Source organism: Coenobita brevimanus, chromosome 110 (assembly GCF_032717465.1).
Source record: "Coenobita brevimanus isolate Jiangsu-jjx chromosome 110, ASM3271746v2, whole genome shotgun sequence".
In the NCBI taxonomy this organism is placed as follows: Eukaryota; Metazoa; Arthropoda; class Malacostraca; order Decapoda; family Coenobitidae; genus Coenobita; species Coenobita brevimanus.
In genome coordinates, this window is record NC_137063.1 from 38871801 (window position 1) to 38884263 (window position 12463).

The 12463-nt window shown below is 42.2% G+C and overlaps 1 protein-coding gene across 1 annotated transcript in view; it reads right to left on the reverse strand.

Moving 5' to 3' along the window:
- The window catches only part of LOC145417325 (GTPase-activating Rap/Ran-GAP domain-like protein 3), a 750816-nt gene that overhangs the window by 346353 nt on the left and 392000 nt on the right, over nt 1–12463 (reverse strand). The window contains exon 5 of the mRNA XM_080286003.1: nt 705–823. Within this exon, the coding sequence (XP_080142129.1) occupies nt 705–823 (119 nt within the window). The remainder of the gene's footprint in view (nt 1–704; nt 824–12463) is intronic.

Below are 12463 nucleotides of genomic sequence, written 5' to 3' on the forward strand. Positions count from 1 at the left end.
ATGGAATCGCAAAAGTGCTGCAAATGTCTTACTTTCCCTGATTTTTCTTCATTTCGAGCAATCCCAGACTCTTCCTTTGTTTTTGTAGTTCCTTGCCCGTGTCCGTTCCCATCTTTCCTTTCCTCTATCCTTTGTTTCCTTTACTGTATTTCCGACATCGATTCCTTTCCTTTACTGTAGTTCTCTTCATCACACGATCTCGTTTCTTCCCCTCTTTTCTCCTTCTTCTCCTCCTCCTCCTCTTCTCTCCTTTTTTCCCCTACCCTTTCCCTCTAACTCGTCTCTCCACTTCTCTTCATCCCTTATTCCATCTCTCCTATCTGCCTCACTTTTTTCTTCTCTCTTCCTTCATTCCTTCTTCATCCCCCACTCCACTTCATTATTCTTTTTCCCCTCCACGCCACATTTTCTCTCTCCTCCTCCTCTTTGTCTCTACCTCTTGTCTTCTTTGTTCTCCCTCCACCCTAATTCATTCTCTCCTTCTTTCTACTTCATCTCTTCTTTTTCCCTCCAGGTTCCATTCTCTCTCCTCCTCCTCCTCCTCTCTACCTCCTGTCTTCTTTATCCTCCCTTCACCCTCACTCCCTCTCTCGTCCCCTTTCTTCATCTATTTTTTCCCTCCCCCCCCTCATCCCCTCTCCCCTCCTCTCTTCTTTTTCCTCCCCCATCCTCATTCATCTCAGCAAGTAGTAATTTCCACCTACCGTCTTCTTCCACAGTATGGCTCGGTACTGGGGGACGCCTTGAGAACTGGAGTCTGTGAGCACCACGGAGAGGAAGAAAGGGGCCTTCTCGCTGTCGCAGCCCACGTAGTTCTGGTGCACTGCGGAGAGAGAGGAAGGCGATTAATTTGGCAAGTCGTGGGAATGAGGGACGGGGTGGGAATATCTTGGGCACAGTGAGGAATAAGTGAAAAGGAGCGGAGACCAAGAGAAAGTCAGAACAAACATGAAGAGAGAAAGTCAAAACAAAGTATGTATCATTAATTTTCAGTTTTCCAAATCCAATGGTTCTGATGTACAACGGGAAGCTAAAGGAAGGCGATTAAATTCCGGATCTGGATGAATGTCAGAAGGAAGGAGAAGGAATTAGGAATAAGTGAAAAATAAAGCGAGAGGTTACTAAAGAATGGTAGGAAGGAGCCATTTCTCTGTACCATCCAACATAGTTCTGGTACACTTCGGGAAACGAGATTAAGGGAATTACATAGGAAAGCAGAGTGAGTGGGGATAAATGGGACGCAAAGGGGGGGGGGTGTAGGGAAGGGAAAGGAAAGGAAAGGAAGGGAGAGAGAGAGAGAGAGAGAGAGAGAGAGAGAGAGAGAGAGAGAGAGAGAGAGAGAGAGAGAGAACATGAATTTTCGAATCCCACTGTTCAGATGTACGGCAGCAAGACAGACGAAAACGATAATATTGATCCAAATAAATGTGAAGGGGGGAAGGGGGAGGGTACAGCCTAAGAAAGAACAGGGAGCGAACAGACTAAGGAGGGAAAAATTGAAGAGCAAGTCAAGAGAAAGTAGATGAAAGAGAAGAAGTAATTGAAGCCTCTTACAATTGCACACCACGAAGTTCTGATGTGGGAGGACAGAGGGTGACTGAACAGCGTATATGAGCGAATACGAGTTATGGAGGGGGAATAAGAAGGACGAGCGAAAGGGTAAATGTAGGAAGAGGAAGAGGGGATGAGTAGGAAGTGGAAGATCAAATAAGAATAGCCAAAGGGATTAATCTTGAAGTGGGGGAGGAATTTAGTAAGAAGTGTGAATAAACGAAAGAGGAACAACGAGAAAGAGGAAAGCAAAGAGGGTACGAAAGGGACCTCTTAGCTGTCGCAGTCCAAGTACTTGTGATGCACTGCGGGAGGCCAGAGGAAGGCGATTAAACTGGGAATTTGGGTAAACATTAGAGGAACGGAGGGGGTATAAGTAGGCAGAGGTGTAAGTAGGATGAGGGAGAAGAGGTTAAGAATATGGAGAAGTCAGTACGAAGAGACAGAGGTACGTAGGTAAAGAGAACTGGAATGAGAAGGAAAAGGGAAATTGAGAGTTGAAAAAGAAGAGAGAGGGAATAGGCAAATGGTGAGACGAGGGATAACAAAAGGGAAGACTAAGTAGAAAGAGGGTGAGGGAGTAAGTAACAGGGGGGAAGAAAAAGGAGAGGAAGTATGTAAGAGAGAAATCGAGATAAAGAATCACCATCCATGTAGCAGTGATGTACAGCAGAGGAGAGAGGGAGATTAAACGGGATTTGGGTGAATGAAAAGGGGAAAGAAATGGGAATGCAGATGAAAGGAAAAAGGTTAATAACAAACAGCCACAGGTTTAGGCGAGTGAAAGACAGGAAGAAATAAGAACGAGACAGAAGGAAGGGAACAAGGCTAAATAATAAGAAACATCCGGCAGTAGAACTGTATACGGCTGGCTACCCTCGACCATGGGAAGTACTACCATGAGAGTGAAATGTGGCTGCAGGCTTACTAGCTAGCCATACAATCATCACTCTTATGCAAGGAACATTCAACCACTTGTGTACAGCCACTCGCTGAAAACCGAGATACTTTCACTACAGATTCCACAACTTCTGATACCCTTCGGGGATATAAAGCCAATCGATTAAACCATTCAGAACGATGATTATTTTTACTTTGTTCTTCCTATAACATGATTTTGCCTTGCTTTGGAGAGATTACTGAACAAAAGGAGTCAGAACAGCCGTCATCAACCCCACCACCGTAAGAGTCCTCCATTAAGCTACACAAAATCATCTGCTCAGTAGTCAAAAGAAAAGAACAAAAAAGGACAGCACTTAATTTTCTTCTCCCTGTATCCAGATTATTTCGTTCTGCTTCGGACAGACTTGTAAACAGAATGGGTTACAAAGAACTTCCTCCACAATAATAACGAATATATAGAATAAATGTCATCAAGATGTAAGAATTAGGCTGGATTTCAGAGAGAGAGAGAGAGAGAGCACTGGAAAAACAACAGATAAACACAGAGAAAGAACTAAGTAGCAAGATAAATGGATAAACAGATAATGAAATAAAGTTTTCTAGTGATCTAATTATTGTTATCCACTAAAACAGGAACAAAAGACAACATGATAATTATAATTTGTTCCGAAGCACCACCAGAGAGGAACGGTACTGTGTGTGTGTGTGTGTGTGTGTGTGTGTGTGTGTGTGTGTGTGTGTGTGTGTGTGTGTGTGTGTGTGTGTGTGTGTGTGTGTGTGTGTGTGTGTGTGTGTGTGTGTGTGTGTGTGTGTGTGTGCGCGTGTGCGTGTGTGTGCACGCGCGCGCGTGTAACAGCAGCAGATCACGGTATGACGGGAGTGAACGCGACCCACTGCACATCGCCTTCAACTTAACTATATCTCCAATTCACATTCCTCTCCCCTCAATCTCCTCTCTCTACATCTTGTTCTTTAACTTCCTCCCATCTCCTCCATGTCTAATTCCCTCCCGTTCCTCGCTTTCATCTGTTTCTACTACTCCATATTAATCTTCATTTCTCCCATACACTGTCTTCAACTGCTTGTCTCTTACATTCTCACTACATCTCAGACTAGTCCTAGGTCACCTTTTCTCCTACTTTGCTACCTGTGTTTAATTCTACCATTAGTCTCGCCTCACCTCTGATACCTACCAACAAGTCCTCCCAATATCGTACCCTACTGGTGAAGTGCAAAAATCTACTGTTCTAAAAGTTCCAAATGATGATATTAACAAACAATTCGAAGCTTTTCTACCTAGAGCTGGTTTCACGTTTTTCTCTCTTAAACTTTCACCCATAACTTAAATGCTTTTCCACTATAGCCTCGGAATGGACTAAACCCGGCCATCAAGGGAGGCTGGAGGCGAGATCGGGGTATTTACATTGGCGTGTTTGTCCCTCTCTCGCTCAGGACGGTCAACGGGGCATGCAATCAGAAAGGGAGTTACTGGTGTGGTGGCGTCCTTGGCTGTAGCTCTATTTTCTGATTAAATTCGTGACACCTTGGCCATAATTTGAGTGACAAATAATGTTATTGTTAAATCGTGGCGACAATCTAAGTGATAGCCTACAAGTACCTGTGTGAATTTCTGTAATACAATTCTGTCTGTTCACTATTTTTCCTAGTTCGTTTTTTAATTGACGATCTGTATTTTTGCATGGTAATATTATTTGTTCAAAAAGTGACTATTTTCTTTAGTATGAATTCTTTGGCTTGGGTAATATGGGTAATTTGCTGCAACCATCTTTCTTGTTTAGGAGTTCCTCCAGCTCACTGTATTAATTTTCGTGTAAATGAAACGTATTACTACAACTAAAATTTCATACGTTCGATACCCGGCACACTAGCAATGAAGGGTCAGGCGTTTGTTTTCCAGTTTTATATGTACAGACACTAAATATCTCCCTCTAACTCGCCTGTATATTTACTCTCGTCTAATTATTCACTTTACCCTCACTCCTTCCTAGCTTTACCTTCCTCTGTCCTTTCCCACTCACTGCCACTCCTTCCTAGCTTTACCTTCCTCTGTCCTTTCCCACTCACTGCCACTCCCTCTTTCCGTATTATCCAAATTATTCATATTAACCTTGTTCTTATTTATTTTTATACTTCCATTACCCCACTCTCTTATTTCCTCCTCTTATCTTTACTCGTCCCAGCGTAATCAGTTTTACTCCTTTTTAATCCCTTTAATCCAGTGACTTTTTTTTCTTTTCACAGTTCCATCATACAACTTCATTCACCCATCTTCAGTTGTCATGGTGAAGAGATTAACTAAGGTCATATCTAACCCCTCCAGTTCGAAGTCCCTCTCCTACAGTGAACAAAATCGTCTAGAAATGGCAAGAAAAAATGAAATATGTACCTGGAATGAAGAGATTAACTCCCCATTTCACTTATTCGTCCTTCATCCATAATTTCATCATTATCACCGTTACCCCTACCTGTTCTCTCTCATTACCAGTTCCCTTTATCCTTTCCATCTCTCTTCTGCTTCATTACTGTCTCTTGACGCCTCATTTTCCTTATTATTTTATTGTGTTCCTCAGCTCATCATTTCCTTATCCGGCCTACATTCCACTATTCCTGCGTTACCTCTGTAGCTTCCATTTTTCTCACCGTCTCTTTTCATTGTCCTACTCTTTATTTTCCTTATTTATCATTCCTTTCTCCATCATTTCTTAAATACCACTTTCATCCTCGTCAATCCTTCCTCTTCCACCTCTCTCATTACCAACTGGCATTCTCCCCTTTGTCTGTCATTATCCTCTTCCTCATTTTATCCTACTCTCCAACTTATTCCCCCTTATCCTGCCGTTATCCATCATTCCTTCATTATCACTTATTTTCATTACCCCTACCTGTTCCACCTCCCTCATTACCAACTGGCATTATCCTCAGCGTCTCTCTCATTATCCCTCACACACTCACACTTACCGCCTCTGCCTCAGTCCAATTGGAAAACGTAATTATAATAGCGGCCATCTTTGTGTGCCTTGCTCATCCAGTCGATAAAATAATCTCGGGTGACGCTGTGATGATGCTGGGACACACACACACACACACACACACACACACACACACACACACACACACACACACACACACACACAATACGTACAGTAAATATATGACTCAAGCTTTCCCACACATGCAACTCCATTTACAAAATAAAGGAAACCTTCTATAACATACGCTTACACACAAGCTATCGTACACACGCTCACTTACACGTACATAACTGTCAAACTCATAACCTTAGATGCACTACACTACAAAGACACTAACGTATGCGCAAATGAACACATATATATTCAAGAACACAAACAAATATGCACGTACGTACGTAAACACGCAAACATAACGAAGACATACCGCCTATATGGGCAGACTTAAAGCTTGTATGTACACACAAATGCACTTATGTACAATAAAACACACACACACACACACACGCACACACACACACACACACACACACACACACACACACACACACAACCAGCCCCATAAAATGCACACTACCACCTGGTGTCCTCAAACCCTATTCATCCAGGGAACGAAATATCCAATCCATTATTTTTTCCGCCATTTTCCATCTGGTTCATAGGCATCGATCTCTCCGGGGCGAATCAGGCATTGTCCGGAAGAGCCCCGCTTGCGTCGCCCTCCGCTGTTTGTCGTAATTTCATGACGCTTGTTACCCGGGTGGCCATTGTGTCGAGGTGAGGTGGCGCGTATCGGGGGTGTAGCTCTGTTTGGAGAGGTGTGCTGGTGTGTGGCGGAGTGTGGTTCTCTGTGAGGCGGTGTGTGGCTGAGTGTGAGGCGGTGTGTGGCTGAGTGTGAGGTGGTGTGTGGCTGAGTGTGAGGTGGACTCTGGTTGAGAGTGGGGTGGACTGTGTGTATGTGGTGTCTGGGGGTGCTGGTGGTAATCTGTGACCGACTGTGGTTGAATGTGAGGTGGAATTGTGAGGGAGTGGTGTTTGGCAAGGTGCGGTGGTATGTGGTTGATTGTGTGGTGTTTGGGTGAGTGTGGTAGAGTGGGGGAGTGTGATTCAATGTGAGGTGGAGTGTGGTTCAGTGTGAGGAAGAGTGGTTTAGTGTGAGATGGAGTTTGGTTGAGTATGAGATGGAGTTTGGTTGCGTATGAGGCGAAGTGTCTTGAAGTGGTATACAGTACATTTAGTTAAGGTATAGCGTGGTATGTGATGTGGTGTGCGTGAGGGGTGGTGGTGTGTCACAGTGGTTTGTGGTAGGGAGCATCTACACTTTTATAATCAGGCTAAGTCAAGGAGTGGTTATGTGTAATATGCTGTGATATGTAGTATGCGTGCGTGCTCTTCTGGTATTGTGGTTATGACAGTGTGTATTGTGGTGTTACTCTGCGTTGTTCTGGATGTGGTGCTGTGTACTGGGATGTGGTGATGATCGCTTGGGTGTGTCGAGTTGTGTAGCAAGATTTGGTGGTATGCTTCTAGTGGTAATGACGTGTATTCCAGTTGGGTAATTTACAGAACAGATGTGTTTGTTGGTGTGTGGTAAAGTGTGATTTTGCGACAGGGTGTGCTGATGTGTGCCGTGTGTGTGAATATATATGATTATGGTGTGATGTGTGCTGTGTAGGGTGGTGTGCGCCTGAGAGCTGGTGGACGAGAGAGTATAAACGTTGTGTGCCTGTACCGAGCTGTGATTGGATAGGACAGGATACACTAAAGTGGTGGGCATTTGTGTCGCCAGCTGAGGCAGGCTGGGTAAAGGATCCAGGGTTGTGAATCAGCGTTTGTATAATTCACTTTTGGTGTGGTCACAGTGCTAACACTAGGGAAATGCTATAGTAAAAGCGAGTAATAGTGTAGTAACAGTGTCCAGAACTGCAAAATTAATATTGATGCAGATTGCAGGAACATTAGGAAAACGCTACAGTGAAACAACAGAAAAGCAGCGATGTGTGGGGGTATGATTCAATACACTGGCTCAAAATTTGGTGCTGTTAAATTTTAGCAACATGGAAACGCTATAGTAGCTACAGTAACAGTGAAATCAATATCTACTGTTCAGTTCGAGTGGTCACATAATAATACCATTAGGGAAACGACATAGTAACAGTGAAACAACGGCGTAGTAGCGGTGCAGTGTCGGTGATGAGGAGGGGAGGACACGGCGACGGCCGGAGGGATGAGAGCCACAGCCACCAGCAATAACAATCACCCTTGACGAAGTAGTCCACTCAACCCCTCCCCCCCCTCCACCACTGCTACACACACACACACACACACACACACACACACACACACACACACACACACACACGGGTTACCAACCTTTAATGGGCGTTATTAAATTCTGTTTTCGTGCTCAATTACTAAATCGTAATATATTTTAATCTTTACCCATGAAATAACACTTGCCATTAAACGTCCGGATCAGTTCCTTCTTGTGTAATCAAAATAATATCAAATAATTCAACAATGTTCTACCAATAGTCTCAGTCAGTGCAAAACAAGGTAAATGTCGGGTCAACATCACTACAATTTGTGAAGCGTTTATCATATTCTGCAACTACTGCTTGAAAATGCCAGGATACGACTACCACCAAAAATAATCAACATTAATTACACTGCTACTTAATTATATTCGAGTTATATTTCTCATCTAGGATATGACCCAAATGATATACCGAAACATATTATATTCATGGTTTATATTAAAAGTTAGTACTGTTATTCTTCTCATTCCAGTTTGGAGACTCATGAACATATGCCATAAAAGATGATGCACAATTTTTATAACGGGACTGCGAGTGCGTGAGGTGGAGGGAGAGGAGGGTTGAGGAAGACCGAGGATGAGGTGGATGGTGTGGAGATGAGGATGACCGAGGATGAGGTGGATGGGGAGGAGGGAGATGAGGAAGACCGATAGTTACCGTAAATCATCTAAATAATTGTACCTGGCCAATCGGAACTAAGATACACAGTTGAGCGCCGAGTCATTCAGGCAAACCTCGTAACCTTCTCTGGTGCCAGTTTTACTATGCTGTTGTTAATTTCTTTCCATCGTTAAAAGCAGACATTGGGTTGGGAAATAACAGTGGAGTTACTGATGAAAAAGAACGAAGCGCTGAGGAGCTTTCGACCTTAAGCCTATTAATTGAAATGCGATTGTGATGAATTAAGAGCAGTGTCGCAAACACACCTTCATTTTCTGTGTGTGTGTGTGTGTGTGTGTGTGTGTGTGTGTGTGTGTGTGTGTGTGTGTGTGTGTGTGTGTGTGTGTGTGTGTGTGTGTGTGTGTGTGTGTGTGTGTGTGTGTGTGTGTGTGTGTGTGTGTGTGTGTGTGTGTGTGTGTGTGTGTGTGTGTGTGTGTGTGTGTGTGTTGGATCACTTTATACACGGGGTTGTGCTGCTTTCTTGTTGGCCTCCTCCTCATCACCACCACTCTCTTCCCTCCTCCTCCTCCTCCACTTCCCTAGGGCAACAAACAACAATTTATGCACTGGGTTTCAAACTAACGATGTAAGCGTCTTACCCACTTGAATATCGCTGTTCAGTTTCGCACAACTTGACAAATTTCGACACGGTTACGAGACTGAAAAGAACTCCGACTCTAATTGCGTCTAATCGTTTTTATAATGTTGGTATCATTATTCTGAAAGGCAGCAGTGCGGTTTATCATTCACTCCTCTCTTAGAAGCTGGATATAAAACGTCTGGATGAAGCAAAAAGATGATCTAAAAGCTATCAACATTCAGAGGGGGTTAACGTCTTCAGGACGAGGATAAAATAAACCTTCATTAGTCGGAATAAACTAAAACGAAATCCTTAGGTTGAAGAGGTTAAGACTATTTTTTAAAGCCATCAACTCAAAGGTGTTTCTCCTAAGCTGAATGAAATCGTCTGGTCTGAACCCCCAAATTAAACCTTCACTGTAACAAGGAAATGAAGCTAATCTAACTCTTCAGCACCAGAGGCTTGCCCTAAGAGTGAAATCGCCTGACGGAAACCAAACACACGGGATTAACTTTTGGCTTAAGATGGGGAGAGAGATTGTAATACGTAACCGGTAAATTAAAATCATGGAACATATTCTAGTACACCTTCATTAAAATCATCGCCATCTTTCTCATCACAAAATTCGAAGCTATTAAGACGAAATTAATAAATCTTACCATCATCATCATCATCATAGACAATTTCAATATAAAAATCACAATCATAATCTTACCATCATCATCATCATTATTCAAATTTCCCTCCTGATCTCGTTTCGTCAGCTCCTATCGCGTCTGCCCTCTCTCCTTTACTGCCTCCTTCCCATCCCCTTCTGTCAATATATCTCTGTTTTCCAAGCCATTTCCTCACGACTACCAGCCTGATTTATACATCCACCGTCATCTATACCTTCCTCCACCCTGAAATTAATTCCCCCCTCCCCACCTTCATCTTCCCCTTCCTCCTCCCTAGAATTACATCCCCCCTCCCCACCTGAATCTTCCCCTTCCTCCTCCCTAAATTTAATTCCCCCCTCCCCATCTTCATCTTCCCCTTCCTCCAACTCTCTTCCCTTCACGTTTCTTTAGCAGCTTCCTCCTCCCCCCACTGACCTATTCTTATCTAGTCTTTAATTTTCTTTTCATCATTTTTTTCTCATTTGTAAGAGATATACATTTCTCTCTAAATTTCTTTCTTCCCAGCCTCATTTTCACCTTCCTTCATCCCTACCCTGCTCTCTCTCTCTCTCCCTCAAAAACCTATTATTTCCTTCTTTCTCTCGGACAAATTTTCCCCAGTATTTTATCACCTTAAGTCTTTAGCACCTTTGTTTTGTTTTCAGTATTTCTTCATTTTCTCTCCTTATGGCATATTTTCGTTATAATAATTTTTTCTTCAGTTCCCAGAATCTCAAGTGCAATAAATTTCTGCTTACATCAATTTTGTGTTTAAACAGTTATTTCCCTTATTTCCCTGTTTTGCTGTATGTTTTCCTTAGTAATTTTCGTAACATCATAATTAACAACTTCTGCCTCATATTTTCTTCCTACCCTTTAGAACAGCGGTCGGGGAACTTTCCAGGTGATGATGGTAAAAAATGCCTTACCTTTCTGTACCGTTTCTCATCACACCTGTTATGTGGAATGCAGCTTTGTCACCTAAAAAGTACACGTATTCCAGAAACGGTCGTAAAAATTTAAGGTCTTGTTTATACTACTGTGCACTCGGTTTTAATAATGGCCATTTCTTTTGATTATGATTCAAAGTTGTGATTTTTTTTTTTTTTATACTAGCAAACCCGTTCTTTTGATGGGGCCTCTCCAAACCCAAGTCGTCTGGCGGAAGGAAGAATACAGAACAAGGTATCAACGTTCTGAAGGGGTTAATGCTGATTGTTTCTCTCTCTAAGATGAATAAAATCGTCCGAAAATAACAAGTTTAAACAAAAATCGTCAAAGTATCCACAGGGTTAATGGTTCATGTTAAAATTAGAAACATTCTTCTCTAATCTGTAAACGTTTAGAGCCACTTCCTAACCCCCTTCATTAAAAAAAGTAAAAAATATAAATCCCTGTCCAAATATAAGTGCTGAATAAGTGATAATTACTACGCACTTACCGGTCTTAATGAGGATATCTTTACAAAATGAGATATTGCGCGAAAATTAAAGTTGTAATCACTGGAGCTATTTTTACCACTCCCTCCCTTGCGGCTTAATGTAATGAGTCGAAGTCTTTGCTTTATCATTACATACGTATTTATTTTCGTATATGTAATCATTAGTTTAAGTTTAGGTACATCACACTTTCTTTTTTGCCTATTTGTTTTTCTGCACTTTTTTTCTTTTCGTATATATAATCATTCGTATAAGTTTAGGTAAATCACACTTTTTTTTTTTGTCTATTCGTTTTCCTGCACTTTCATTTTTTTAGGGGGGGGGGGTCAATATTGCATCTTTCCTCCTCACACTTACTGTTTTACCTCCTACACAGGTCGACATTTTCTTTGATATTTGCCCTTCCCTCAAGTGCTATTCTACAATTCCTTTTATTATTATTATTATCACTATCATTATTATTATTATTATTATTATTCTTTTCACACATCCTTCCTTTTTCCTTTCAGTTTTCTATTTTATCTGTTCATTCATCCTTACCTCTTTTATCCAGTATTTTAGATTTAATTTTTCCTACTTCTTTATCTTCAGTCTTTCCATCCCTCCTTTAGACCACCAAATTCTTTCTACAATACCTACATTTCCTTCTAGTCCTCCTTTCTTCCTTCCTTCTTTCCACTTTCACTCCAACCTTTCCTACAGTTTTCCTTCGTTAACCCCTTCAGTTTCTTTCCTTGCATTTTTTCTTTACTCCCCTCAACATGCCATTCATTCTTCCTTCTACCGTGGTTTTCATTTATTAATTCCATTCACAATTCCCTTCCACCTTTTTTCCTTTTTCTCCAATTTTCCTTCCTTTCTTTCCTCCATTTTTTGTAAGTCTTTCCAGTTTTTCTCCATTCCTTTCAGTTCTATCACCCTTCCCTCCAGGTTCCTTTCTTTCCTTTCCTCCTGTCATCCTTCCAGTTTTCCGTCCACCAACTTTTTCTCATTTTTTCCTCCCCTCCTTCGATGCATAACACCCACCATCTGCCCCCGCCTCTCTCTCTCTCTCTCTTTCAAAAAAAAAAAAAAAAAAAAAAAAAAAAAAAAATCGATCTCTATTCCGGAAGTAATTTAGCAACACTGATTCCCGCCCAGGCACCCTCAAAGGACCGCCTGCAAATTTCCATCTCCAAACCCCCTCTCCATTTCCCCCCCCTCTCTCTCTCTCTCTCTCTCTCTCCACCTACCCTCCCTCCCCTGCTACCCCCACCAATTCCATCCCCGTTCCCCTCTCGCTAAAACTCGTCATTTGCGAGATTTTAATGCAGGGGCTGCCGAGACCCGCGACACGCCTCTGAGTTTTTATATTCTCTCTCTC